This window comes from Parus major, chromosome 14 (genome assembly GCF_001522545.3).
Source record: "Parus major isolate Abel chromosome 14, Parus_major1.1, whole genome shotgun sequence".
NCBI lineage: Eukaryota > Metazoa > Chordata > Aves > Passeriformes > Paridae > Parus > Parus major.
The window spans coordinates 2,816,171-2,842,531 of NC_031783.1; the positions used below are offsets into that span (position 1 = coordinate 2,816,171).

Consider the following 26,361-nt stretch of genomic DNA (forward strand, 5'->3'; position numbering starts at 1 on the left):
CGCAGCTCGCAGCTGAGCCGCCCCGGGAGCCCCCGGGATGAGCCTCGCAGCATCCCGGGCACCGGGCAGGGGGTGCTCCCGGCTGCGCTTCTCGGCGCCGTGCAGGCCGAGGAAGGCGGTGTTTGACAGGGGTTTAACCTGAAATCGCAAATATTCACACGCCTCGGTCATAGCGGACAGCCCGCCGCTCAGACGGGACATGGCTGAGGAGGCTCAGCCCTTCGACTGATGGGTGATTTAATTGATGCTCGTTCCTGAAAGGTCCGATCGCTTTCTCTGCTCTCACCCATCTGCCATGTTCATGGGACTCACGGGAGATGTGCCTTTCATAGGCACGGTCAACTCATTCTCTCATTTTCCAGCTGATTTCAAAACAGCTAAGGATTTTCTTTTACCTGTGTTTTCCTTGGGATAGTTCCCCAGCAGAAACAATGCAGCTTAGGGACAGACTTGGAGTCCTTGCTCAGGCAAGAATCCCACCACTCCCTTACGGCTCAGCTTAGCTGAGGACTTCAGGCCTGTTCCCAGTCAACCACCTGGAAATGGAGTTTCTACTTCTGGAACTCAAAATCTTGGCTGGTTGCTCTCACAAGATGTTACTCTTTGTAACAAACTCCTGGGTCATGGGAAGGAAATCCCCCAGGGAAGTGCATGCCATTTTCTAGGAACTCTGACATCACCAAAATCCCAGTCAGAGCAGACTGTGTGCTCAAAGCTGGCAGTGTCCTCATCTGATTTAGGAGGAGACTTCCCTGAAGTCAGCCCAGAAGCTTGAGCACATAAAGCTCAAGGGATGGGAAAAGACTGTTCTGCTAATTTCCAGCTTCAATTTGCTCACTGCTTGTTCATTTCTGTTTGCCCCTGTGTGATACTATCCTTGGATTTTCAGAGCTCTCCTTCTAAGAGGAAAACAAATAAACCCTTCTGTCCCTATCCCACATTAATTCAGCCTTCAGCTCCACTTTTAAAGATATCAGCTCATTTCCAATCAGCCCTTACAAATAACTTTCTTGAAGTGCCGTTTCTAGTAATTTTCCTCTTAAAAGAGAAAAAAAATGGCATTGAACCTCAAAGACTTGAGCATAAATTAAACTTATCTAACACAATGAAAAGTCAGATCCAGAATGTGTTACAATACCCATTTTTTCTTTCACAGCTTGGGTCCCTTGGAGTTGCTTGTTCCCAAGAAAAGCATTCCAGTGTTGGCTGTAACTGTGTGGATGGATGCTGTAGAACATGCCACCTCCAGACTGACAGCTGCTCCAAACACATGGGGACATGAAAATGTTGTCATTGCCTTAGTGTCTGTCTGGGCTGCTCTTTTTCCCTTCGGCTAGGCAGCCAAGAAGGGGTGAGTTTGGGCCAGGGACGGTCTCGTTTTGGCTGCAGAGCTGGATTAGGGCTGAGGCTGGAGCTGGAGAAGCTGAAGCTTCCTCCACATGCACAGGCAGTGCTGCAGGTGGGTCACAAAGACCTGCAGCCAGGCAGAAGATACAGCTGCAGTGGCATCTGCCTCATCCTGTGGCATCAAGAACCCACAGGACTCAGAAAACCACATGGGGGGCTCTGTCTGTGCTGAAGCCTGAGGGACCACGGCCGTGCTGGGGCCAGCGCTTCTGTCTGAGTCAGTGACACTCTGGATGTGGTGTCGGTGTCCCTGTGATGGTTAGGGCTGACCACTTCTGCTTCTTGCTCTTTGGTCATGAGTCCTGAATACAGCCCTTTATCAGGAAATCAGAGAAAAGAGGAAGACCCTGTTCTGCAGAGTGTATTTCCTACAGTGTTTCAAACAGCCTTGTGGAGAAGTCTGGATTATGTACTGGAAGTATCCCTCTTTGAGGCAACAACCTGGAAAAATAAATAATGGTGGCCTGTGCAAATTGGATTTATGGAGCTTTAACTGTGCTGACCCATGAATTTTGATAAATACATTTCTACTATTAATAAAGGCACTGAGCTGCTCAGCTATTGAGGGATGTCTAAAAGCTTTCTGGATGAGCAGCTGCAATGCACATTTTGCTGTATTGCTTTCCATAAATCCATAGCTGGGATCCTCCTGGCCATGTGCAAAAGTCTCTGGGGAGAACAGAGCTGGCACAGTCTGCTGCTCTGTTTGATCCTAGTGCAAGGAGTAAAAAAGTGGCACTGACTGGAAAACTCTCTCTTTTAACTATCTTCAGCTAGATCTTCATTGAATTGTGTCCCCCACAGCAGCCTGACTTGAAGTCACTCTGACAGGGGAAGGAAGAGTACAATGAAGAACTGTACCCCAGGATTAGGGACCAAAACTCTGCTGTTAGAGTTGCACAGTTTTAGTTTTTTACGGAACAGTCAGATGATGCTCCATCACTGCAGGAGACTGCTGAAAGGATATTTGATGTACTCTGTGGAACTTTGCACTGTGCAGCTCTCTGTGTTACTCACAAATGGGAAAACAGAAGGTCAATCCTTTCAGTGTAGATAAAGAGATAGGGAAATGTTATCTAAAACAGAGGAGGCTGGACTTACACTGGCTATTACATCTCAGGAAGAAGACGCTGGAGTCCTCACTGATGGTTTGCCAAAATTGTAGGCTTGATGTGCAGAAAAAAAAAAGCCAACAAAATATGTCGATGTCATCAGGAAGGGCTTGGGCTTGCAAAATGAGAGAGACCTCCTGCTTGTTGTGTAACAGCTGGGTGCACCCATATCTGTGCAGGTCTGACCTCTGATCATAAAATGCTATACTCATGGAACAATTTGGTTTGGAAGGGACTTTTAGAGGTTGTCCAGTTCATCCCCTGTGCCATGGGCAGGGATGGCTTCCACTAGGTCAGGTTGCTCAGGGCCCCATCCAACCTGGTTTTGAAAGTTTCCAGGGATGGAGCACCCCAATCTCTCTGAGTAATCTGTGCCAATGTTTTACCACCTCCATTGTGAAAAACTTCTTCCTTATGTCTAATCGAAATCAAACCTCTTAGTTTGAAACCATCACCCCTTGTCCTGTCACAACAGAACATCTCAGGATGTAAGAACACTGTGGACTTCAAGCCCTGAGCAGGGCACCTGAGATCAAAGGGATGGGGGAGCTGCAATGTCAGGGAGTTCTGGGGAGGTTGGGATTTTTCTCAGGAGAAGGGGAAGAAAAACATGCCAGCCCTACAAAATCATAGAGAGAATGTGGACCTGGTGTATGATGAGAGTTAGAGGCCATCAATCAGTCTGGTAGACTGACTTAAAATGGATAAAAAGGATTTTATTTGGAGCAGGTGGGAGAATGAACTTCTGGAACTCACTGCCACAGGAGGTTGTGGAAACAAATAGGATCAGCAGGTTTATAAAAGGTAGAGCAAATTCGTGAGCAGCAGACAGATGCTGAAGGCAACAGGCAGGAATGGAGCCTCTGGAATTGTTATTACTGCTTGTGTGGGAGCTGAAGGAACACAACCAGAGCTGTGCCCTCCCCAGATGGCACTTCTGCTGCTGAAAAACACAGAAAAACAACACAGGGAGAGAGGAAGCGCTGATGTCACCAGCAGAGCCTTGCCTATCATCTCAGCTCCAAGCAAAATCAGATCTCCCAGGTGGTTGCTGTGTGGTAGGAAGACAGGGAAACCAGCAGGAAGAAAGATTTTGCATTTCTATTCAATTTCCATCTTTGTAGTGAAAATCTAATCAATGCTCATTTTCTGTCTTCTACCACTTTTCCTTTTTTCCACTGGTGAAACAGCCAGTGGAGGAGGTGGGAGGATTCCAAAAAGTTTGAATTAAAGTGTATTTCAATCATTCCTTATTTTCAGACTGCTTGCCTGAAAAAAAAAAAAATCCCCTTTACCTCAAAAACTGATGGAAGCCACCTCCAAAATCCAATATCTCTGGGAAAAGAGGGAAGGGGATGGGTTCACAGAAATCAGACCATCTCTTATCATTAGCAGGGTAAAAGGAGGAAACCAAGGAACTACAAACCAGTTGGCTTCAAGTAAAAAAAAAAACCAACAACAAACAGTGGGACTTTTAATCGAAGAAGGAGATGAGTAATAATCATGGTCATTGCCAAGAATGAATCCTTTCAGATGAGTCTGTTTTCCTTCCGTGACAGATTCCAGTTCTTTGTTTACCATTATTCTTTACTGTGCTGTCATCAATAACTTGTGTTGTAGTGGAGAATGTCCTTATTAAGTTGTCAAATGTTCTTGAGCTGGAGGAGCTGCAAGCACTGGCTTAAAATTCAAAAGGGTCCAGACAAATCAGGGAGATCATTTCAGCAGGGAAAATCTGACATTTAGGAGAGAGTGCCTGTCCAAACACACAGCAAAGAAGCAGAAGACCTGTTGGCTGCACCACTCATGGATTACACTATTGCCATATTGAATTCCAATGTGTGATGTATAGAAAAGAACAGTTTGTAAAACACACCACGATTTCCCTCATTCAAACAAGAGGATCTCTCAACTGGTCTCCTGAAATCAGCTTCCAGCACAGAATTAATTCCCTATCTTCCCACTGCTTGTTTGCTAGATCCCCTTTGCTACTGGGAAGATAGAAAATTCAAGGAGAATTCCTGTTAAACTCCCCTGGGATGCTTGACCTCCTCCAGAAGTACATGTTTCTGTGTCCCTTTCCAGGACACACTCTGAAGGGACATGACTATCTAGCCAACATAACAAGATTAGAATCCAACCTATCTGGCCAATGCTGTTTGCAGCCCCTCGGGAGACTGGTGGAAGTCCTGTGATTGGGTAAATCTCTACTATCAAGCTCATTTCCTGAAGTCATTTCAATAAAAATGAGCTCTGAGATGCCACTTGCCTTGGTGACACCACAGAACAGAACACTGTGCTGTTCTGGGGGTATCTTTGAACCCGGCTGCTTTGTCCATCAAGGATAAATGAGAGCTGAGAAAGGCCTGCAGAGAGTGGAGACATCAAAACAGCCATGGCCTGGAGATACACGTCTTCTTTCTTCTGTGGAAGCTGCCTGGTGTGATTTGGCTTCCTGAGTGCTGCCATGGCCTGGATCAGGGGGCTTTGTGTCCAAATCCACCTCCTCAGAGTCACCTGGGGCTGCTTCAGGCTGCTCCGCTGTAGCAATGCAGAATTTGCCTCCAGCTCTCTCCCCAGCCCTGGAGCTGCAGCAATGCCGGCTGCAAAACCTGCCTGGGCCAGCACTGGGGCAAATACCTGACTGCTCCGCTCCAGAGCAGGGCTGCTGTGGTGCTGGTGGGTTCCAGGGATGCAGGGATGGCAGCTCAGCTGTGGCCAGCGTGTCTGTCCCACGGGGCAGGCTGTGTGTCCTGGGGCACACGAAGCCATGGCCACCAAGGGATGCTCAGCGAAGGGAACCCCTGTGCTATGAGCCAGAGGGGGGGGGCCGGGGTTGGAACTCTCAGCTCGGCACATGATGGGGAGGGGTCCTGCACCCCGCTCCGAGCCGGCAGCAGTGTCCCCAGAGCACCCGGGAGCCCCGCTCCTCCCAGCCCTCACCCTCTGCCCGGCCCCGATAAAGCACCACGGCTTGAGGTCCCCATCTTGTGGCAGCAGGGACAAACGGCTGGGACAACACGAGCTCAGCAGCTCTCGGGCCAGGCAGAACCTCGGCAAAGTGCTGCAGGGGCAGGACACTGCCCACGGCCAGCCCATGTGTCCTGCCTGAGGTCACAGCACGGCCTGGGAGAAGGCAGAAGCTAAAGCAGGTTGGGAACAGCTTTCACCCCTCACATGCACATTGTCCCCACATTGTCCCCACACTTATCTCACGTACCCACCGTGCTGGGGGCCATGACAGCCCTCAGGGGCTGGGTTTGGAGGAGCCCAAGTCCGTGCTGGATTTGAGGTTGGCTCTTCCCAGTGCTGTCCCCACCAGTTCACACCTCCTTGCACACCGGGGTGCCCTGGGTCCCCACCATATCCTGGTTCTCCACGAGATCCCCAGGAAGTTGTGCCGACAGCTCTGCCTGGGTGATGCTCCTGGCTGGAAGGGTGGAACCTGCTCCAGCACCTGCTCTATCCAAAGGTAGATCAGACTGGCCAGGGATGCCCAGACTGGCTTTCTCCTGCCTTCCTCCCTGAGCCCAGGAACAGTGGGCATGTGGGATGATGATGCCTGTGGTGCTTTGCACAAGAGACCCTGGAGGGCCTCCTTCTCTCTTTGGAGTTACTGGAGTTTCTCCTGTCTCCGTGCATTCACTGATGGTGCCTGGAGGCTGTGGGACTAGGGAAGAGGCCATGCTTGCCAGTGCCAAGGATCAAAGGAGCCTGTGCCAACCTTGGCTGGCTTTGTGAGCCACCCTGAGGCTTCCTTGAACCTTCCCCCCTCACTAAGGGCCTCCCAGCCCTTACTCAGCACCTGGCAGGTTGTAGCCTCCTGGGACTATCTGCTGCCCAGTCTCTCACCACACCCACAGCTGGAGGAGAGCCCTCACTTTCCTTTATCAGGCCCCCACCACGGCCACCCTGCTGCAGGCTGCGATAAGGGCTGGGGGGGGTGCAGACACCAGCAAAACTCCTGGGCTCCTTTTTGTGCCCTGACACTGTCCCACACTGCTGGATCTGGAGCTGAGCCCCATCTGCTCCCCTTGCAGCTCCCCAGGACCCCTTGGCAGTGACACCCCAGCAAAGGACCATTAGGTGGAGACAGAAGTCTTGCACCGCTGCACAGCCCTGTGTGCTGGGTGTGCAGAGATGTCCTGGCACAGGGAGGTCCTCAGGCTGCTCTCACTCTGCTACCAGGCAGAGGGTCACAGCTGCCAGGAGCCCCTGTACTCCTGTGTCTCCTGCAAACATTTCCAGGAGGAGATGCCCTCCAACACTGTCCTGAAAATGGGTGCATGGGGCTGGTGGTGCAGGAGGTGATCCCAGTGTGGAATTCTGCAGGGAGCCTCAGATCTTCCATGAGTCTCTCCCCTCCACTGGTGCCTAGAAATGCTCTGTTTGCTCCCAGAGCCCCAGGGCAGCAAAGCAGTGTCTGCCTGCTGGACACCACCCACCAGATGCTGCCTCCTCTCAGCGACAGCAAAACCAGAGCCCATTTCCTCCATGTACCCACCTTGTGGGGAGACCTCCAGTTCAGAGCCCCAGAGCACATCCCCCCCGCTCCCTTCCCGCAGGCAGCACACAGAGCAGGACACCAGAGCTGGAGCACAAATGCAAGAGATTTTATTTCAGAACATTTGACTGCTCGCTGCTGGAGGGCTGGTGGTGTGTTGGGTCCAGCTCTGCCCACGGTACACGTCTTAACGGTACTTGGCAGTCAGCACAGTGCCCACGGCGCACAGGAACTTGTCCAGGGAAGCGTGGACCTCTGGGGTCAGGAGAGAGGGGTTGCGAGTGGCCACCACCACCAGGAAGCACTGGCCCAGCAGCTGAAAGGCAAAACGATGTGGTGAGCAAGGGAATGAGGCAAGGGGGTAGCCAAGGGGTGCAGGAGGGAGGCTGGGCTGGTCACCCCTTCCCAGACACTCACTTTGAAGTTGACAGGGTCCACACGGAGTTTTTGGGCATGGAGGTCGCTGAGCTTGGAGAGGGCACCAGCAATGTCATCGATGTGGTTGGCAGCTTCGACCAGTGCAGCCGCCACCTTCTTGCCGTGAGCCTTGACCTGAGCAGAGCCCTTGCTTAGGTCGAAGTGGGGGAAGTAGGTCTTGGTCTGGGGGTAGGCGGCGAACATCCTGGAGAACAGAGGGGTGCAGAGACAGGTGAGACAGGGCGGCAAAGGACAGACGGATGGGGAGAGGAGGGGGCAGATGCGAGGGAGTCGGGGCTGGAGAGGAGAGAGGGTCCCTCCGGGAACAGCCACTGTACCTCTCCAGGGCGTCGGCGCCATATTCATCGGCCTGGCCGCCGATTTTGCCGAAAGCGGCCTTGACGTTGGACTTGTCAGCGGCGGACAGCACCATGATGACACCCCCGAGTCGGCAGCCCCAGCACGGGTGTCCCCGCCGGCCGCCGCCGCTCTTATATACGTTGCCGGGGCTCCGCCCGCCGGGCCCGGCCCGGGGGTGCTGGATCCCGGCCAGGCGGGGCCACCGCCCTCCCTCCCCGCCCCGCTCCGCCCGGCACCGGCACCGGCACCGGCACCGGCACCGCCACCGCGGGGTCTGCTCGGGGTTACGGTCAGGGCTGCTCCAGAGCGGCTCCCTGCCCCACAGACACACACTGACATGGTACCAGGGTTAGGCTTGGGGTTAGGATGAGGTTTAGGTTTAGGTGTATGGCATGGGTTGTGGTTGGGGGCTGCACTGGCACTGGCAGAGGAGCCCGTGTGTGTCCCCTGGCATGGGGTGACACTGATGCTCCTGGCACAGCCTGGATGGTTCTGGCCAGGCGCTGGGGCAGCAGCGAGGGGCAGTCCGTGCCCCACAGCCCCCACAGCCCCTGTGCACCTGCAGGAACAGACCGGCCATCCAGCAGCCTGTACACACACACACACACACACACACACACACACCGCCCCTACCCGCACTGCCCATCCTTACACACACATGTGCTGTCCCTGTACAGCCCCTGCCATCCAGCACAGCCCCGGTGCTCTCTGCCCCACTGCACTCCCTTCTCTCGCTCCCCAGGACACCCCACTCCATCGTACCCCACACCAGCCCCCAGTGTGTCCTCTTCAGCCCCTGCTCCGTGAACTGCAGTGTGTTTGTTAGCAGAGCCCGGAGCTCCCCTGCCCCAGTCCCCTCTCCTGCGCTGCCTGTGCTGGCCCTGCTGGCCTGGGGCACTGGGGGACCCTGACTTCTGGCCAGGGAGGACACGGGGCACAGCCACAGGATCAGCACCGGGCCCTGCTGCAAGCGCTTTGGGACGATACGAGGGGCCACAGTGGTCTGTGGTGAGCCCTGTGTGCTCCAAATGATGAGATGAAGGTGAGGAATGTAATGAGGGCAAGGAAGATGAGGGTGGTGAGGAAGATGAGGAGGGAGAGGGGGTTTGCAGAGCTCTCAGCAGGTTCAGCAGGTGGCGCAGAGCAGCACTGACATTTCACACTGGTGTTTCCCCCATGGCTGAGGCTCTTATCATTTGTGTTTGGGGGAGATTAGCTCGGTCTGGCACCACTTCAGAGTGGGGAGGGAGGGTCGGGGGGGGCTGATTTTCTGGGAAGCAGCAGCAGGGCAGTGTCTGCTGCATGTCTGTGCAAGGGGGGAGCTGCCAAGGCAGCAGAGCCCTTCAAACTGGTGTCACAAAAACAAAGTGCACACGAGCACACCGGGATGTGGACTGGGATGTTTGAGGATGGAGCAGAAGCGCTGTGGGTTCACCTGCAGGAGCAGGGCCTGCCATGTCTGTGAGCAAGCAGGGTCCCTGCATGCCCCCACCTGCCTCCTGCCCGCACCTGGACACTCAGGCACCTCTCTCCTGCAGGATCTCATCTCCTCCCTCTGGTGTCACAGCACAGAGCAAACTCAGGGCTAGTTTAGTATCTCATAGCCCACTACCTGTGACCACTGATTTTTTAAAAATTCAGGCTCCGAAGTCCTGAAACCAGTGTCCCTATGCTGGATTGCAGATTTGCCCATCCTATTCCTACCCTGCCCAGGTCCCAGGGGAAGAGCAGACACGTGGGGCATGTCTGGAGGTTCTTCTCTGGCAGTTGACTGGGATTTGTGGCTCAGGAGCTTGAGTCCCAGAGCAGTCTTCGTGCTTAATGGTCTGTGGTGGACTTTTTTCACTCCATGAATTCTCAGATTGCTTCTGGAGCTCGTGCAAGCACTTAGCTCCCACAGCACTCCTAAGGAAGTCCTAGAAAGCCATCTTGATAGATGTACACAGGCAGGATTTATCCTACACCCCTATCACCCCCCAGGAATCCTTCAAGGGAATGTGAGGATCACGTTTGTCTTGGTGCAGCCTTGGCCCAGCTCCCTGGAGGGATGCAGGCACAGCTCCATTCCCTGGGTCCTGCTATCAGCTGTATCCTGTGCTGGGGAGGGTTGGAAGCAAGCAGGACCTTGGGGGACACCCAGGGAGCCCAGGGCTGGTGCTGCCCTTCCCATGACACATCTGTCACCCCTCTCTCCAGCAGGAGCCACACTCCAGCCCACCCCAGCCCCCGGCCCCAGCACAAACGGACACGTTGCTGCAGCAAAAGAGTCTTTTTTATTGATGGCACATAGGCACGGCTGACAGCTCATCTGTACTTCTCAGCCAGCACGCTGGCCACGGCAGACATGAACTTGTCGACGGCAGAGTGTGCCTCGGGGCTGTACTCCTTACCCAGGCGGGTAGCCAGCACCACCTGCAAGCACTGCGCCAGGAACTGCAAGGAAAAGTGGGGCTTAGCACAGCCACTCCAGCCCCCATGTCCCCTTCTCACTCCCTGTCCCTGTCCCACACCCCCTGCACCCCATCCCCTGCTTCCCACCCCGATCCCCCTCCCCCATCCCCTGTCCTTCATCCCCTGGCTTCCATCCTGATCCCTGTCTGCCATTCCCTGTCCCTCAGTCTCAATTCCCCATCCCCTGCTCCCTGTTCCCCCATTCTGATCCCTGTCCTCAAACTCAGCCCCATTCCCCATCCCTATCCTCCACCTGCCTTGAAGTTGACGGGGTCCACACGCAGGTTGTAGGCGTGCAGGTTGCTCAGCTCAGACATAGCCTGGCTGAGGTTGTCGATGTTCTTGATGGCATTGGTCAGGGCAATCACCACTTTCTTGCCATGGCCACGGATCTGGTCAGAGCCTTGTGACATGTCAAAGTGGGGGAAGTAGGTCTTGGTCGGGGGGTAGGCGTGGAACATCCTGGGGGAGTGGGACAGTCAGTGGTGCTGACCCCAGCCAGACCCACCACACTGGCCCCGCTGTGGGGCTCCCACCCCTTGTGGCCCTCTCCCATGGGGTCCCCAGGCCTGTACCTCCACAGGGTCTCGGCTCCGATATCCTCCTCGGCGCCACCCAACTTTCCCCAGATCTGCTGGATCAGCTTCTTGTCCTCGGCGGTCAGCATGGTGGCGGCTGGAAGAGCGGGCAGGGGTTGGTGGCAGCAACACCCGCAGGGACGCCTCTTATAGCTGCTGGTACCTCCACCCAGCCTTATCTTATCACACTGAGGGGTGAAGGGATGGCCGGGCCCTGGGAGCGGCTGCGGCGCTGCCTTGGGGGCCCCGCGTACCTCGGGGGGGCCCTGCCCTAAGGAGGCTCCTGGAGGGCCTGGCTGCCTGTCCTGCCCCACTGCACCAGCCCAACACCAGAATGGGGCAGGGGGCAGCACCTTACTAGGCTGGTACCTTACCCCTGGGCATGCCCCGTGGGTACTGCAGCTTTGTCCACCCTGGCTGGCATGTCCTCAAACCTCCTGTTGTGATCTGGCATTCCCCACGGATGGGCCAGGATCCTCCCTGGCTCTGAGGGTGTTGAGGTAGGTCCCACAAGTGTCTCATGTCCCCTCCAGATTTTGGCACCTTTCTCTACCCCAAGAGCCCCAGGGCCTCTGAGTAGGAGCCATGAATGAGCCCTTCCAGAGAAACCCAGACAGGGAACAACCTCCCCATTGGGTTCATGGTCTTATCAAAGTCTATCCTGTGATGCTTGTCAGTTCTTCCCACCCCAAAGTGTGCTCCTGCCTCTCCCCATAAATGCTGGAAAATCCTGCAGGGCACATGATGGCTGGTCATACAGCAGCAGAATTTTATAATAATAGAATTATTAATGTTGGAAAAGGTGTCTGGGATCATTGAGCCCAACCATTCCCCCAGTGCTGCAAAAGCCACCACTAAATCAGGTCCCCCGGAGCCACATCTACACATCTGCTAAATCCCTCCAGGGACAGGCACTCCACCACTGCCCTGTACAGATTGTGCCAGTGCCTGACAATGCTTTCAGTGAAGAAATTTTTCCTAATATCCAAGCTAAGGCTCTCCTGGCACATCTTGAGGCCATTTCCTCTGACTCTCACATCCTTCTCTCAGCCTCTGCAGGAAGGAGTTGGTGCAAACACGGGGTAAGGTACACACCAGATGCTGCCCTAGCACAGAAGACATGGATTTCAACTTCCAGGTTACCTGACATCCATGGATGCAGAATGCTTTAAAAGCTGTTGTGGTGACATGTTTAGAGCCATTTGGTGGCCTGAGAGCTTCCACATCACCCTTCTCCCTCTTGTCCAAACACAGTCCCTAAATTCCATGGATGAGACGAGGACTGCCACTTGCTGTGCTGGCTCAGGCTGGCCATCAGAGCAGGCTGAAGGCTTTGCACACACTGTTTCATGCCAAAAGTCTCTGAGACAGGAACTGACATGGTGCTGTGCTTCAGGTTTTTGGTCAAACTGGCCCCAGTAACAGGCTGATGTTCCAGATTTTGTTGAGCAGTGTTTGCACAGCATCAAGATTGTCTCTGCTTCTCACTCTGCCCCCACCCAGGGAATAGATTTTGAGGTGGTGGGAGAGAACACAGACAGGCAGATAGGCTAATCAGAAGTATTTCATACCATATAACACCATTCTCAGCAATCAAAGGGAAAAGAAGGGGTTTGAGGGAGTTTTAGGGCGGTTCTCCATGGTTTTTGCTCATGAACTGGCTGAACATCAGCCTACCCATGGCATATGGTGAGTGATTGTCTTTGCATCCCCTGTTTTGTTTTCTTCCCTGTGCTTCCACTTAGTCTTCACTTACTAAACAATTATTTCTGTTTATTTGTTTGATCTCGACTCCCCAAATTTTTCTTGCCTTTATCCTCCTTTACCCTTCACCTCATCCCATTGCAGGGAGGGGGGGAGGTGCGTGGGCAGCTGGGGTGCGGTGGCTGCACAGTGGAGTTAACCCAAAGAAGAAAGACATCAGATACCACATCCATACCCCATGGGGAGAGGCACGAGAGGACAATACCCTGCATTGCAATGCAGGTTTGGTTCCCAACAGGCTGGGATGGGATTTGGATAAGTCAGGCAAAAACCTGGGTCCCTTCAGTGTCCTAGCAGGGTAAAAGACTCTTTCCTGGTCAGCCTGGAAAGAGACTGTGGTGGGTATACCTTGGTGGGCAGCTGCTGTCACAGGGCTCCAGCCCATTCTGTTCAATGCTATGTTGCTCCCACTGAATGTTTTGTTATCCCCACTGAACTGGCATATGAATTAGTATGAGTTCATTAGTATATGAATTAGTATATGAGTTTATAAAGTCTGGTATTTCCCCCTCCATATTTTGTAGACATTTCAAAACACCCCTGCCTGAACAGTCAGGGCAGAACACATTGAGATGAAAGCACAGAGACCATAGCTCACATTTGAATTATTTATTGGGTTTTGAAGATGACTGAGCTCCTGCAGCAGGGATTTAAAGAACTGCTCAGGAAGAGCTGATACACCAGAGCCTGTGGCAGCAGGGCTGGGCTGTGGATGGGCATCCCTCACCCTCTTTTGAGGTCATTTATCTGTACTTCTCTGTCAGAACAGAGGAAACACTGGCCAGGAACTTGTCCCACGCAGCATGAACTTCTGGGGTGAAGTCACTGGGATAGTGGGCAGCCACAGAGCACAGGATACAGTGGGAAAGCAGCTGGAAGGGAAAGCAGCATGAAATCCATCACAATGAGTACCAGGTATCAGTGTAGGGGTCTGCAATGCACCTTGGGCCCAGCATGCTCGGGGGTGACAGCTATGTGTCCCAAGCAGGCAGTGCTGCTGCCTGAGATGGGAGTGAAGAAGCACAGTTGTCTGTTGTACAGGGCAAAAGGCACTGCTTGATCCCACTCCTTCTTCCATGTGCCCCTTCCTTCCTCAAGTGCAACAAAGTGTTTATAATTTATTAAAACTTTGTTCAAGACAGGTGATGTAGCTTGATGTGTGAGGCAGATTCATGAATTACAGCAAAAACAGCAGAGATTTGAGTCTGTCTAACACAAACCACAGGAGCCACCCGAGTAGTTCTTTGCCTGCACTAGCCCAAAACTTTGATTAAAAGACCCAATCTCAGGTTAAAAATCATATGAGAAACAGGCTGAGCAGCAGTCAGGGATCAAGCTGCCATTAGCCCACATGACCTGTGGTCTCTAATTTTGTGATGGCAGTTTCCACCCCTGAAAGTCTCTGTGCTCACTCACCTTGAAGTTGACGGGGTCCACCCTGAGGATGTAAGCGTGCAGCTCGCTGAGCTTGGCCAAAGCCCCTCGGATGTTATCAATGTGCTTCACAGCTTCCCCAACAGCATTCATGACTTTGGAGCCGTGGCCACGGAGCTGAGCTGAGCCTTGGCTCAGATCAAAGTGAGGGAAGTAAGTTTTTGTCTGGGGGTAGCTGAAGAAAAGCCTGGAGGAGAACATGAGGAAGAGGGTGAGCAGTAGAAATGGTGTGAGGTGGTAAAACCTCAGAACAAGTGCAGTGTAAACCTTCTGCAGCATGTGCAGATTAGACAGCATGTTTATCTGTAGGTACTAGAGAAGAATTAAAAATTATTTAAAACTTAATGTAGTTTTAGGTTTGGTTTTGTTTGGTTTTGTTTTTAATAAATAAAACCCCCAACTTGTCACCAAATTTCCTGTATTATATTATAACCAAGTTTCCAGGACCTTCAAACTGAAATGAACAAACCAGAATTGATATGAATGGTACTCAAAATCCTGAAAGGAGGATCACAATACTTTATGCTGAGCTGTAAACAGCATTTAAATCACTTTGAATAACAAGAATTTCTGGTTATTTCCAGACCCTTTTATGCCAGCTTGCTTAATTGGTATGGACTTTGAATTACTGTGCCATGCTTCATGCAGGGGGTTCAGCTGTCTTGTTTCCTAACAATTTGTTACTCACCAACTGGAACAATGAAACCTGAGCATCCAGTGAATTTAGTGGATAGCTATTCTCTAAATGCATAAAAACTGTAAGAGAAAGTGCATCACTTGTACAATAAACCACTTCAATTTTACCCCCTAACAGGGATAATGGTGTTTAGGACACTGAGTATGAATGACTTTGAATTCCTCACCAGTGCTTCTGGCAATGAATTCTTCTGTATGGCTATAAGGAGAAAAAAATCCTATTAAATTGTTTAAAAAAAATGGTTTACTGCTAGATTGTGAAACATTTAGCAGCAGAGATATAACTCCTGAAGATTACATATCAAACAGCACAACTCTTCATCAAGTCTTCCTGGTCCCAGCCTGCTCTTGCTCACCCAAATTCTGCATGAGATGCATCCCAATAGCAAAGCCCTCTTTGGAGGCCTGCTGTGGCCTTACCTCTCCAGTGATTCTGCCCCAATGGCATCAGCTTGGGTGGCCACCTTGGCCCAGATGGTGACCACGGCGGCTTTCTCGGCTTGGGTCAGCGTCATTGTGCAGGAGGTGCTGGCTCTGTCCCCTTGCAGTGAGCGCTCAGAGAGGTTTGGACTCACCACCCTGGCAGCCCTGGTTATAAAGGGGAAGGGGGGAGCAGATCTTGGTCCCTGTCCACACTCATTGGTCACTCCAGAGGGCTGCTCATGGAATGGGGGACGCTTATCTCCCAACAAGCAATGGTTACTTCGGCAAGGGTCAGCACACTGCCCTCCTCGCCTGCCGGCCTTATCAGCTTCTTGCTTCTTAACCTAACGGCTGTGTGGTCCAAAGAAATTGTCTGGACACATATTGATACATGAACAGAGAGAAAATGCTGCAAAATTCCATTGATGGAGCACTAAGCCACATCTGTAAGCTGAGGAGCATGTGGACTCCAGCATACTAAGGAGCTTGGAGAGGAATCTGCATTTCCTCCCTTGGTTCACAGATGTGAACACAAGGCTCTGGGCTTTTCTGACCCAGCCACTTCCAATATATGTGGCTGCACCATGTGCAATATTTCACATAAAATGCTTTGTAGGTAGTGGTAGGACTGGCTGGGAGATCTTGTAGTGTAGTTCAGAGGAGAAATGAAATCCCAATTTTTTAAAAAGTAAGTGCAGATTTTGCCATTTGCTTCAGGACTTAAATTTTCCAGCCTCTTGCAAAGAATTAGGGACTCACTTTACAACTGCTGCCTGTAACAGTACTGATAGGAAGGATTACTTTGGATACAGGAATAGAGTCTGTGAAACTGAGTATGGTGCTAGAAAAATGTGTGTGTGTGAGAAAGCCCAGTCAGATTTCTTTTTTGTAATTCTCAGACTGCACACCTTTGATTTCTAACTGTGTGATCTTATTGTTAATTTTCCCCTGCACTGTAAAACAGCCCTCAGCACTCCAGTTAGTGCTGGCTGTGTTGTGCTATGTGCTGAACATGCACAGGAGCTCCTGGTCCCACAGCAGATGGCAGGTAAGGACCAAACAAGCAAAATGAAGACCAGCACAGGTCTGTAATCACAGATAAGTGAGCAAAGTGTCAAAGAAATACCCTACTGGAGACAGTTGCTGCAGAACCTCTGAGAGTAAACACACTGCCAGCACATAAAGCAGAGGTAAATCTGTTTGCCATGCTGATAAACTACAGCAGCCTCGACATCACCACTGAGAGCTGGCAGCTGTGCACAGAGCACTGGCTGGTACAGCCAGAGGGGTCAGATAATGTTCTCTGCCCAAGCAGCCCTGCACACTTGTGTGTCTCAGCCAGAGATGTCTGCATTTGACAGCAGCACTTCCCACTGCCACAGAGGGTGTTCCCCAGCCATGCTCTTCCTGCTAAAGGGAAATCCCTTCTAGGGATGAAATGATCCTTACTGGGGCATGTCCAGCCTATGGATACCTGTACTGAAGCACAGGTGTCACACAGGAGTGTGTGCTGGCCTTGGAGCCCCTGAGGAGCCACAGGGAGCTGTGCTGTGCTGCTGCAAAGGCGCTGGGTTTGAGGTGGCACCCATATGTGTGAGTGTGTATGGCAGGGTTCTCCCTGGGCTGTCACACAGGGATAAGTCTCTCCTCTCTGGGCAGACTCCACTGCCTGGAGGAGTTGATCCATACACTACAAAGAGACACAAAGAGACTTTCCTGGGGCTGTGCCTCTGCCACTGCATCCTGGGCTCAAGGTGGGAATGGACCAGTGGTAGGGTCAGAACCAGGGATGAGGTCAGACAGCAACTTCTGGATCCTCTGGTGTCCCCACTTTGCTGGGGCAAGTGGCACTTGCAGAAGGGCTCAAACCCACCCCTTCTACTCTGCACTGGGCTCTGGTTTAAGCTTCTCTGCATGCCATCTGTCACACAAATTAGAATAAACTTTGGGCTTTCCCAAAAGGCAGGCACAAAGCACTTGGGGGCTCCGAGTCTGCGAGCCTGGCTGGGTTTGGGGATCCTGAATTATCATATCCTCTATGGAGGCCAACAACTCCTCTGGAATTTAGTTTCAGATTGTGTTCAGTGCCACAGCTCCTCCTCAGTCCTTCTGACCGTGGGCTGGGTAATTTACTCACTTTAAGAGGGGATATAAAAGCAGACTCACCTGAGACCCAAGGAGGACAATTGCTTTACCATAGGGAATATTATCAGATGTCTCTTTGTATTCCTTCCCTTTGCTAGTGCCATACACATCCTCTGAAAACTCAGAGCTCACTCTGGCTACACAGATGCAGAGCAGTGTAGTCCCCAGTTCAAAGTGCCACTGACAGCATAGGCAGAGCCAGGGCATGGACAACGTGGTATTCAGTTCATACAACTTAAATGGATGGCAGTACCAAGAGAGGCTGTATTCATCATTCCTTGCTACACACATTTTCAAAACTTGCAGTTTTTCCATAGAAAATTTACTTTGAAAATATAGATGCTGCTGTGAAATATCCATTTACAGAATGGTTTTGTCTCCTCCCCAAAGTGCTGCCTCTTACACGACGTGTTGCATGGCAGTGCTCCAAGCTCTCCTCAGTGAGAGTGCTTTTAATCAGGGGTTACTCAACCAAGCTGTGACCCAGATAAACACAGGGATAAGGCACAGACCATCAGCACTCCTTCCTATTCTGTGTAACTTGGGCATTCCTCCTCTGTGACTGCCGGATTAAGATTTGTGTGCACACAGAGGGATGTCTGCACGGGAGGATTCATCATCACTGAAATCATGATGGAATTTTAATTCCTTTTCTGAGAGTTACTCCTGCACTATCACAGAAACCAGAGCAGCCAAAAGGTGACAGTGGTTTGCTGGAAGGACTTCATTGCTCACTCAGGATCAGGGCTGTGCTGGGGATTGTTGTGGGAACTCCTCAGGAACAAGCTTGGTGGGAGAAGTCTGATCCTCAACACAATGTGACATGGAAAATGACTGCCTATAGCTTTGCATGAACCTCTGAGCCAAATTCCTCATCCCAGGGCTGCAGCTACCCACGGGGTGGTGAGACAAGGGGGTTCTGGCCTCAGGAATGCAAAGAGCTGGACACAACATGATTGCTGCTGTTCCTGTGTCACAGGGCCAGGGGTGAAGACATGTCCTCTGGGAAACCCCACCAAGCCTGCCCTCCTCTCTTGCTGCTGCTTCTCATGGTGATCCACACCTCCACTGCAGAATGTCCATGGGCAGGTCACGAATCTTTGTCAGGAAATCACCAAAGGGGATTTTTTCTTTTTAAAAAAAATTAATGTGGGTCTTTTTTAATCAAAAATCTCTTCCAAAAGCCAGCTACCAGGGTTTCTCATTTTAAACAGCAGAAGCAGGCAACAGACCTGTTAGCTAATTGTAAAGGTGGGACTCTAATTTCCAACAGCCCTGATTGTAAATCAGATTGAATGGCATCACTGTGAGATCAGGGATAACTTTCCCATTGGGCCTGTATTATCCACAGGAATTGCCCTGCCCTCAAGGAGAATTCTGTGCATAAGGGGGCATATACATCTGCTTTAACTCCAAAATATTTGAGGCATATTAAATTTTTAAAGTGTGAAAAGTGGAGTCTAAATCTTGGCTTCGCTCTTTAATTTCCTACTAGGGCTTGAAGAACTTGCAATCATTGCTTTAAACGACAAGGCAAACTACAGCTAAATGTCCAAGAGCTGGGAATGACAGATAGGCCTATAATTTATTATTTAAGAAAGTAAAATTATATTTTGAGGCAGACACAGTGAAATTTTAACGTGACAACCCAGTGCTGGTGTACCAGGAGTGCTCTGCTGTGATAACATGACTGGTCTTTAATCATCCCAGGACAACTCTCTCCCCTCAGCATCACCTTCTCTTGCTCAATAATTATCGCTGGCCTTGTGCAGAATGGCCCTGCAGATTACACCCTGCTGGGGCTGCTCATCTCCCTCTTCAGTCACCCACCTCTGTCCCGTGTCCCTGGGGGGACTGCAGAGCAAAACCCAGACTGGGGATATCTCAGAGTGCCCAAGCATCTGAGTAATGCAGTGAAATACAGAAGGATTTGCATAAACCCCAGGGCATCCTCAAATATAATTACTGATAACTTCTGATCTCGGTTAAACAAGAAAAATATGAAGGCACCAAGACTGCTGCCAGGGGTGTAATGTCACCCTTCCTAATCCAGAGGCAGGAGTAAAAGCACAGGCAGGGTGTACCAGAACTGTGAACATGAGCAACAAGCCCAAGCCAGCCTTTCCATGAGCACGGGGAGCCCACAGGTCTGATTTCCACAGCTGCAGCCATCCTGGTATTACAGAATTGTTAAGGTTGGAAAAGCTCTCTGCAATCATCTAGTCCAACCATTAAACCAGCACTGCCAAGCCCACCACTAAACCATGTCCCAAAGTGCCACATCCACATGTTTATTGAATATTTCCAGGGATTATGATTCTCCCACTGCCCTGGGCAGTTGCAGTGCCTGTCCACTCTTTCCATGAGGATGATAACCTCTGGGGGTCTGGGCGTGAGGGAGATGATGAGACCTCGCTGCTCTTCGCTACCAGCTCTCGGGAAAGTTTTGGAGTTAATGACTGAAATGTCTGGAAGCCCACAAATGACTCAAAGTAGCCGACTAACAGCACTGGGCACTCCAGGATCCCTGTGGAGGGGTCCAGGGCTGGGGTCACCACGCACTGTCTGGGTACCAGGCTGAAATGGGGGTGCTGGGCCATGCTGGGGACACTGGGCCGAGCTGGAAGGTGCTGCTTGCAGGCATGTGAAGCACTGGAATAAACTGGGAGTGTGTGGAACAGGGAGTGGTGTTGGGACACTGGGATGATTGAGAAAAAGTAGGTGTCAGGTGCTGATCTGAACTGGGGGCACTGGGCTGTACTGGGAACAGGGCTGTGGGTGAGGTGCTGGTTATAACTGGAGATGTGGCTGTGGGTGAGGTGCTGGTGTGAACTGGGAGCACTGGGCTATACTGGGAATGAGCTGTGGGGGCATGAGTTAATGGTTGGAACTGGGGACACCTGCCTATATTGGGGATGGGGCTGTGTGTGAGGTGCTGGTCAGAACTGGGGGCACTGGGCTGTACTGGGAATGGCGCTATGGGGTACGAGGTGCTGGTCAGAACTGGGAATACTGGGCTGTACTGGGGATGGAGCTGTATGTGAGGTGCCGGTCAGAACTGGGGGCATTGGGCTGCACTGGGAACGGGCCGTGGGGTCGAGGGGCAGGGCCGCACCGGGCATCGGCCCCGGCCCCGGGCATCGGCCCCAGGCATCAGCCGCGCCGTCCCCGCCGGGGCCGGTGGCGGCGGCAGCGCCGTGTGCCGGCGGAAGCGGAAGGCGCCGCGGCCGGGCCCTTCCTGCGGGAAGCCCGAGCCGAGCCGGCATGGGCGAGAGCACCAGCCCCATCAGCGTGATCCTGGTGAGCTCGGGCAGCCGCGGCAACAAACTGCTGTTCCGCTTCCCGTTCCAGCGCGGCGCCGAGCACCCCGCCGCGCAGGACAGTAAGTGCCGACACCGGGAGCTGCGTCTGCCCCGCGCCCGCAGCAGCCTCCGCCGGGGCCTGGCATCATCCCCTGGGGGCCACACGGATCCCTCACACCCCCCGTGGGGGCCTGGAACCCCCTCACATCCTTCACACTGTCCATGGGGGCTGGCACCCCTCACACTGTCTCTGGGCACCTGGCACTCCTCACCCCTCACACTCCCTGTGGGTACCTGTCACTCCCCCCGCCACACCCTCACACTGTCTCTCGGTGTTTGTCAGCCCACACACCCCTCACACTCTGTGGGTACCTGTCACTCCCCCCGCCACACCCTCACACTGTCTCTGGTGTCTGTCATCCCACACACCCCTCACACTCCCTGTGGGTACCTGGCACCCCTCCCTCACACTGGCCATGAGAACGTGGCACCCCTTCCAGCTCCCCATGGGACTCTGCACCTCTCAAGCCTTGCCCTGCAGGTGCTCCGGGCCCCCTCCCATCTCACCTCACATGAACCACATTCCTGCCAGGTCTCATTATCCACATTGGTGCCTTACTGCTGTCCCCGGGGCAGGTGAAGCCCGTGAGTTTTGGGAGCTGCAGGGGAAGGAGGAGGCAGAAAGAGAAGGAAGGCACTGATTTTGAAGAAGGGGTTCAGTAAACACTATAAGCTTTAACCAATAATGGGTAGAAATGACAAAACTTTAGTCTGTGGTCTTGAATAGTGTGCTGGAGGAGGTTTAATTTCTCCTGGAAAACAGGACAGTGACTATTCAGGTACCAGCAGTGGTAGCACCTTTGCTTGGAGGCACGCGATTTGGGACAGTGCCTGTGGCTGGGCTGGGACCAGTATCAGGGCCTAAAGGTGCTGCAGGGTGATGAAGCTGTGTGATTTGGGCTGTGTGCTAATGGCTGTGTCAGGAGAAGTTTGACTTCCCTGCTTAGGCTGTGAGTCATTTTATGAGGAATCATCTCTAATTCCCTTTCCATTTTTATAGATAAAATCTGAAAGATTACTTGTTTTTTTTCCCTTTGCTGACTGTTTCCCTGCCACCCCACTCCTGCTTTTTGTTGGTAAAGGATTTCCCTTCCTGTGACTGTGGGAGCATTATAATTGTCCCAAAACCTGAGCAACAAGGAGGGAAATTACATTGGTCAGAATTTTACTTTTCACTCTTGAGCTGCAAACTGTTACCTGTGTCAGTTTCTGTGAATGTTTCTCACTTTCTCCTCTTCATTCCCTGAAGGATAAAAATTTTCTCCTATCTTTTTTACGTTCTTTTGAGTGAGAATAGAAAAATATACAAACACACATTAAGCAGATTGTTCCTGCGTAAATTTATCTTTATTCTTTGCTTCAGACAAGCCAAGGAGTCGATATGCTGTGAATGGTTCTGGTGACACCACAGAAGATCAAGATGGGGACTCCAGGTAGGAGGAAAAACATTTCTCCTGGCCTAAGAGGTTGAAATGGAGGAGAGACAGCCTCCTGCCCTCTTGCCTCCTACTTTCTAGGTACATTCTCTTGGACTCTATAGAAGACAACCTGGCCAAAAATGCTTTAATATCAAATTATGAGTAACTTGGTGCTTAGTAAAGAGGACTGTCTCATGGGGGAATGCTGCTGAATCAGTTGTTTTCTGGGCAAGGTATAGGTCAGCTATTCTGTGATCAATAGAAAGGCAATATTACCCTTTCAAAAGTAGGAGTATTAATCCTTTGGTAAAATCCCACTTTTCTTTACCTGCCTACTTCTAATTGGATATATTTTTCATTTGCCTCAACTTCTTTCCTAGCTCATGTAATAGTCATATGGAGTTGCTGTGCACTAGTGAATAACTAATTTTGTTTCTCCAGACAGAGCTGCTGTTGTGTCAGTGGAGTGACATAGCGGCTCAAAAGGAAACTGAGACTTGAAGGGAGTTTTTTAAGTACAGGAAATCAGAGGGTAACAAACACACTGAAAATAGGCAGTGTTCAGCATGTATGTATGGATGGACCTTCTAATTAGTTTTTGTTGAGCATTTGAAATCTGCTGTGTAGTTCTAAATTTATCACTACTAGATACGGGAGAAATCTGGGAGAGAAAATAGTTTTTTTAGTCTGTTAGCCCATAGTTCACTTGCAGATCTTTTTTGTGATATGTAGTTTAATCTGCAGCATTAATTAAAAAGGGGTAGTTGCTGCTCTTCTCTTTTATAAGAGTACTAAGGAAGTAATCATCACTTTCTCCCAACCAAAAAAAAAAAAATAAGGTTGCTGTTACCTCTGTGGCAGAGAATGGTTTAGCTGAAATTGAAATCACCTACATGACTGTAAACATCATCAGTTAATTTGGTTTTCCAGGACTGGGATCTTATGAAAACACATTTTGCTTGAGATCATTTATATCTCCTGCCTCTTCTGATGCCTTTGAAACCTTGCAATGCAACCTTTGGTTGTGTGTCCAGTGAGTGCAGTATGGACAGGGCACAGCTCAGGGGGAGCAAACCATTTGTGTGTTTGGGAACTGGTGACTGGCTTTTCAGACAGGGTTGTGGATAGCAGGAGGGCTCAGTGCACACGTTTGTTGGTTATCCCAGGGATTTTGTTGGTGGCTGTTCAAACCCCTGGCTCTAGAATTTCCCTAGATAGATTAAGAAGATGTTGGAATGATCCCAACTTCTGTCTGACACTGATTCTTGTTGCCTGTGCTGTTTTGGCAGGTTGGGCAAAGCACTTAATGTGTGGCTGTGTTTATTGTATGTTGCCTGTGTTGCTGAATTAGTGTGAAACAATACATGGTTACTGCAGTGATGTAGGAAAAGCTTTTATCATTTCAAATAATGGTCAGGTGAGAAAACTGCTGGTGTTTTCCTGAAACCTACACTAAACAAATATTTAGATTGTCTCATTGCAGTGATGTCCAGAATATTGGGCGTGAAAGTTCATGCTTAATCTCCCGGTCAGGTATTTGTTACTAATAAAAGTTTTCAGATCTGTCTGTATCTCCCACGCATATGAAAGGGAAATAGAAGAGCAGCAGCATTTCTGTTGCTCTGAAAGCTTATTTCTTCTAGATGCTGGATATTGGAGTCCAGCCCACTGCTGGTGCTGCTTACATGGCTGGGCATCTGATTTCTGAAATTAAAAATCCCTTTCAAAATGGTGTTTGTTTCCAGTTTGATTGTTGAAAGTTTTTTCCTGGCAGCAGTGCAATCATCACTCCTAAGTCCCCTGCATCCCACACAAGTGATGTAGCAGTTAAATGTGTCCTCTTCAGTGGTACCTGTTAGTAGAAGAACATGCTGATGCTCTTTATATACTGAATGCTGTCAATTTAAATTAGACAAGAGGAGCTTTGTTGGCAGAGTTCGTATTTTTCACTGACTGATACAGGTGGAAGAAATATTCAAGTTTTAAGTACACAGATGCTTTTTCCAGCAGAAGACAAAAAGGCATCTTCAAAACTGTGCAATGGATCGCTCCAACTTTGATTTGTATCTGGTAATTTTAGGAGTAACAGAAATTGGTGCCTTGGAACAGAAGAGATTCTAAGGGGAGATTGGATACAGAAAAATGCAGATCCCCTGGAGGGAGGGAGATGCATTTGCCTTGTAAGCTGGGAAAGGAAGAGAGTTTAACTTTCATGTGCCATGAAACCAGTATCATCACTGATTTTTTCCTCACCAACATTATGAATTTTTGTTCAGTTTGTGTGTTTCTATTGAAGATCAGAGACTAGGAATGGAGCAACTGGTTTTGTGAGAGCCATTCCTTCAGTGGCAGCTCCATCCCTGTAAGATCCTTCAGCAGCACAGCAGTTCCCTTCCTGGACACTCAGTGCACTCAGTCTATGGAGAGAGTTCATCAGCATCAAGTCCAGTCTGTTTTCTGGTGGTGATGATTTTCTGACTGAAATTGTCCACAATAAAAGTAATTTATGAAGTGGTTTTGTATTATTTTTGGAAGACTTTGTTGAGGAAGAGTTGGAAAGAGGTTCCTTTCAATCCCTGTGTGTCAGGAGCACCCATGGGTGTTTCTGGTGGCACAAGCTGAGGCTGTGGGTGGGCAGACCCGTAGGTTGAGTTGGTGGTGGTGGCGGTGTATGGCAGGTTCAGAAATGTTATAGGGCTGGGTTTTTCCCTCTGCATGCTCAGTACAAAGGTTATTTCAGATTTATCTTGTAGCTGCAATGGTTCCTAAGAGGGTTGGTCATCCTTCTTTATACTGGGTGTCTGTCTTTAATTTATTAGCAATCTAGCACCAGTTGTGTCCTAGGTAAGATTTACTGTTGCTTTTTTCCCCCTGAGCTGTTGGAACCTAGATCAATTACTTTGGAGCTGACCTTTCCTAGAGCAGTTCAGGTGGATGTATTTCTTAATACTCTCAGGAAGGACAAAGTTAGATCAGTTTAGGTGCCTTAACTCCATTTCCATGTAGCATATTTGTATAGATAATTGGATTTCTTTTAGCCTCTAGGCTCAATTTCCTGGTCATTGTTCTGCTTTTTGGTTTTCTTAGAGACAATGGCAGGCTATTCATGATAATCCTTCCTCTGGGTTACTGGGGTGTGTTTGCCTGTATTAATTTCTGCTCGATGGAGCTGTGTTTGGGTTCTCAGAATACATATTTTATTTCCTGCTGAAAGCAAGCTGAGCAGCAAAAGTGTTTGAGGTGTGTTGATCATGGCCATGCAACAAAAAGGTATTCAGAAGACTGTCACTGTCAAAACAAATTGCTTGTCAAGTGTCTCTCTTCATTGGCTTCTTCTCAGCCTTTCATCATTTGCACTTTTCAAAAACATCCTTCATTTTCTGAATCTTCTACCAGGAATACACCCCCTCCCAATGTTTATGGACATGCCTGCCAGTTGTTTTTCTTTCTCCTGAAAGAATATGAGGCAATTACTCCTCTGAAGCCATAAGATAATGCTATGCTAAATTGGTTTGAAATAGGGTTTTTTTTGGTAATTTTTCTGAAGGTGGTATAGCCAGCAAGCAAATATTCTAATGAGGAAGCACATATAGTAACATATGTTACAGCAGACTTTGCATTTTTAGTAGCAGAGCTGATTGACTGAAAGAATTTCAGCAAATTTTCTGTTATAAAAAACCCGATTTACTGACAAACAAGGATTTGAATGTCTCTTTCTAACAAACAGTAGTTCTCCTGTGATAACATTTGTTTCCTCTGTCCCTCTTTCACTGGACTCCAATGTTCTTCCTTGTATTTGTTCTGAAAGGCTTCCTTTCTGTAAGCCTGTGCTTTTCCATTCATCCACCCATTCCTTGAAACACCCTTCCTGTAATATCACCCCATTGTGTAGTGTGTCATTTAGTTTCTCTAGGTTCTCTTTTCAATGTGACTGGCAGAAATCTGTGTTTTGTATTAAGAAATTGTTGGAGGTTTTCAGTTTGTCTCCCCTTTCTCCTGTGAGATAGTATAAGTCTTTTATCAGATTCATTTTTTCAGTGCATTTATGAAGTTGTTTCAGGAAACAAGGCCTTTTTTTATCTTGAGGGAAAAAGTGGCAGTTGACTGTTAAAATGGAAATAGGTGCTTCTGATACAAAAGTGAGTGCCAGTGCTAACAGAGTCCTGCTCTGTACACCTGTTGTAAAGAAGGGTTTAGGATTCTTTGCCTTGGAAGCTTTTTCAGCCTCCACTTCCTAAGCTGTGTTTGTTGCCTAGGACATGGAGCAGGACAGAGAAGGACTTAATGTGT

General features: G+C 50.1%; 4 protein-coding genes and 2 long non-coding RNA genes across 13 annotated transcripts in view; 2 read left to right on the forward strand and 4 right to left on the reverse strand.

Annotated features, from left to right (window-relative positions):
* Positions 1–6: 6 nt before the first annotated feature.
* LOC117245130 lies at positions 7–1,880 on the forward strand. Its single transcript, XR_004499378.1, has 2 exons — positions 7–261; positions 1,157–1,880. It is a non-coding gene; the product is annotated as an uncharacterized LOC117245130 (long non-coding RNA).
* A 1,330-nt stretch (positions 1,881–3,210) lies between these two features.
* LOC117245129 lies at positions 3,211–7,011 on the reverse strand. The gene is made up of 2 exons (XR_004499377.1): positions 5,740–7,011; positions 3,211–5,645 (listed from the first exon to the last, which is right to left on the reverse strand). It is a non-coding gene; the product is annotated as an uncharacterized LOC117245129 (long non-coding RNA).
* Positions 7,012–7,111: 100 nt separating this feature from the next.
* LOC107211126 (hemoglobin subunit alpha-A) lies at positions 7,112–7,939 on the reverse strand. The gene is made up of 3 exons (XM_015642682.2): positions 7,779–7,939; positions 7,441–7,645; positions 7,112–7,339 (listed from the first exon to the last, which is right to left on the reverse strand). Exons 1-3 carry the CDS (start codon positions 7,871–7,873, stop codon positions 7,211–7,213), a joined length of 429 nt encoding a protein of 142 aa, XP_015498168.1. The 5' UTR covers positions 7,874–7,939; the 3' UTR covers positions 7,112–7,210.
* A 2,115-nt stretch (positions 7,940–10,054) lies between these two features.
* LOC107211130 (hemoglobin subunit alpha-D) lies at positions 10,055–10,997 on the reverse strand. Its single transcript, XM_015642699.1, has 3 exons — positions 10,827–10,997; positions 10,509–10,713; positions 10,055–10,233 (listed from the first exon to the last, which is right to left on the reverse strand). The coding sequence occupies exons 1-3, from the start codon at positions 10,916–10,918 to the stop codon at positions 10,105–10,107; spliced, it is 426 nt and encodes a 141-aa protein (XP_015498185.1). The 5' UTR covers positions 10,919–10,997; the 3' UTR covers positions 10,055–10,104.
* A 2,190-nt stretch (positions 10,998–13,187) lies between these two features.
* LOC107211131 (hemoglobin subunit pi) lies at positions 13,188–15,315 on the reverse strand. Its single transcript, XM_015642700.3, has 3 exons — positions 15,144–15,315; positions 14,010–14,214; positions 13,188–13,465 (listed from the first exon to the last, which is right to left on the reverse strand). Exons 1-3 carry the CDS (start codon positions 15,236–15,238, stop codon positions 13,337–13,339), a joined length of 429 nt encoding a protein of 142 aa, XP_015498186.1. The 5' UTR covers positions 15,239–15,315; the 3' UTR covers positions 13,188–13,336.
* Positions 15,316–20,510: 5,195 nt separating this feature from the next.
* The window catches only part of NPRL3 (NPR3 like, GATOR1 complex subunit), a 41,240-nt gene continuing 35,389 nt past the window's right edge, over positions 20,511–26,361 (forward strand). For 4 of the 8 annotated variants that reach the window (XM_033517792.1, XM_033517793.1, XM_015642683.3 and 1 more), the window contains exons 1-2: positions 20,515–20,673; positions 22,017–22,086. In XM_033517792.1, coding sequence (XP_033373683.1) covers positions 20,556–20,673; positions 22,017–22,086 — 188 coding nt within the window. In that variant the 5' untranslated portion in view covers positions 20,515–20,555. Of the gene's footprint in view, positions 20,674–22,016; positions 22,087–26,361 lie in introns of all 8 variants that reach the window. The other 4 variants (XM_033517794.1, XM_033517795.1, XM_033517796.1 and 1 more) reach the window with 3 other exon arrangements.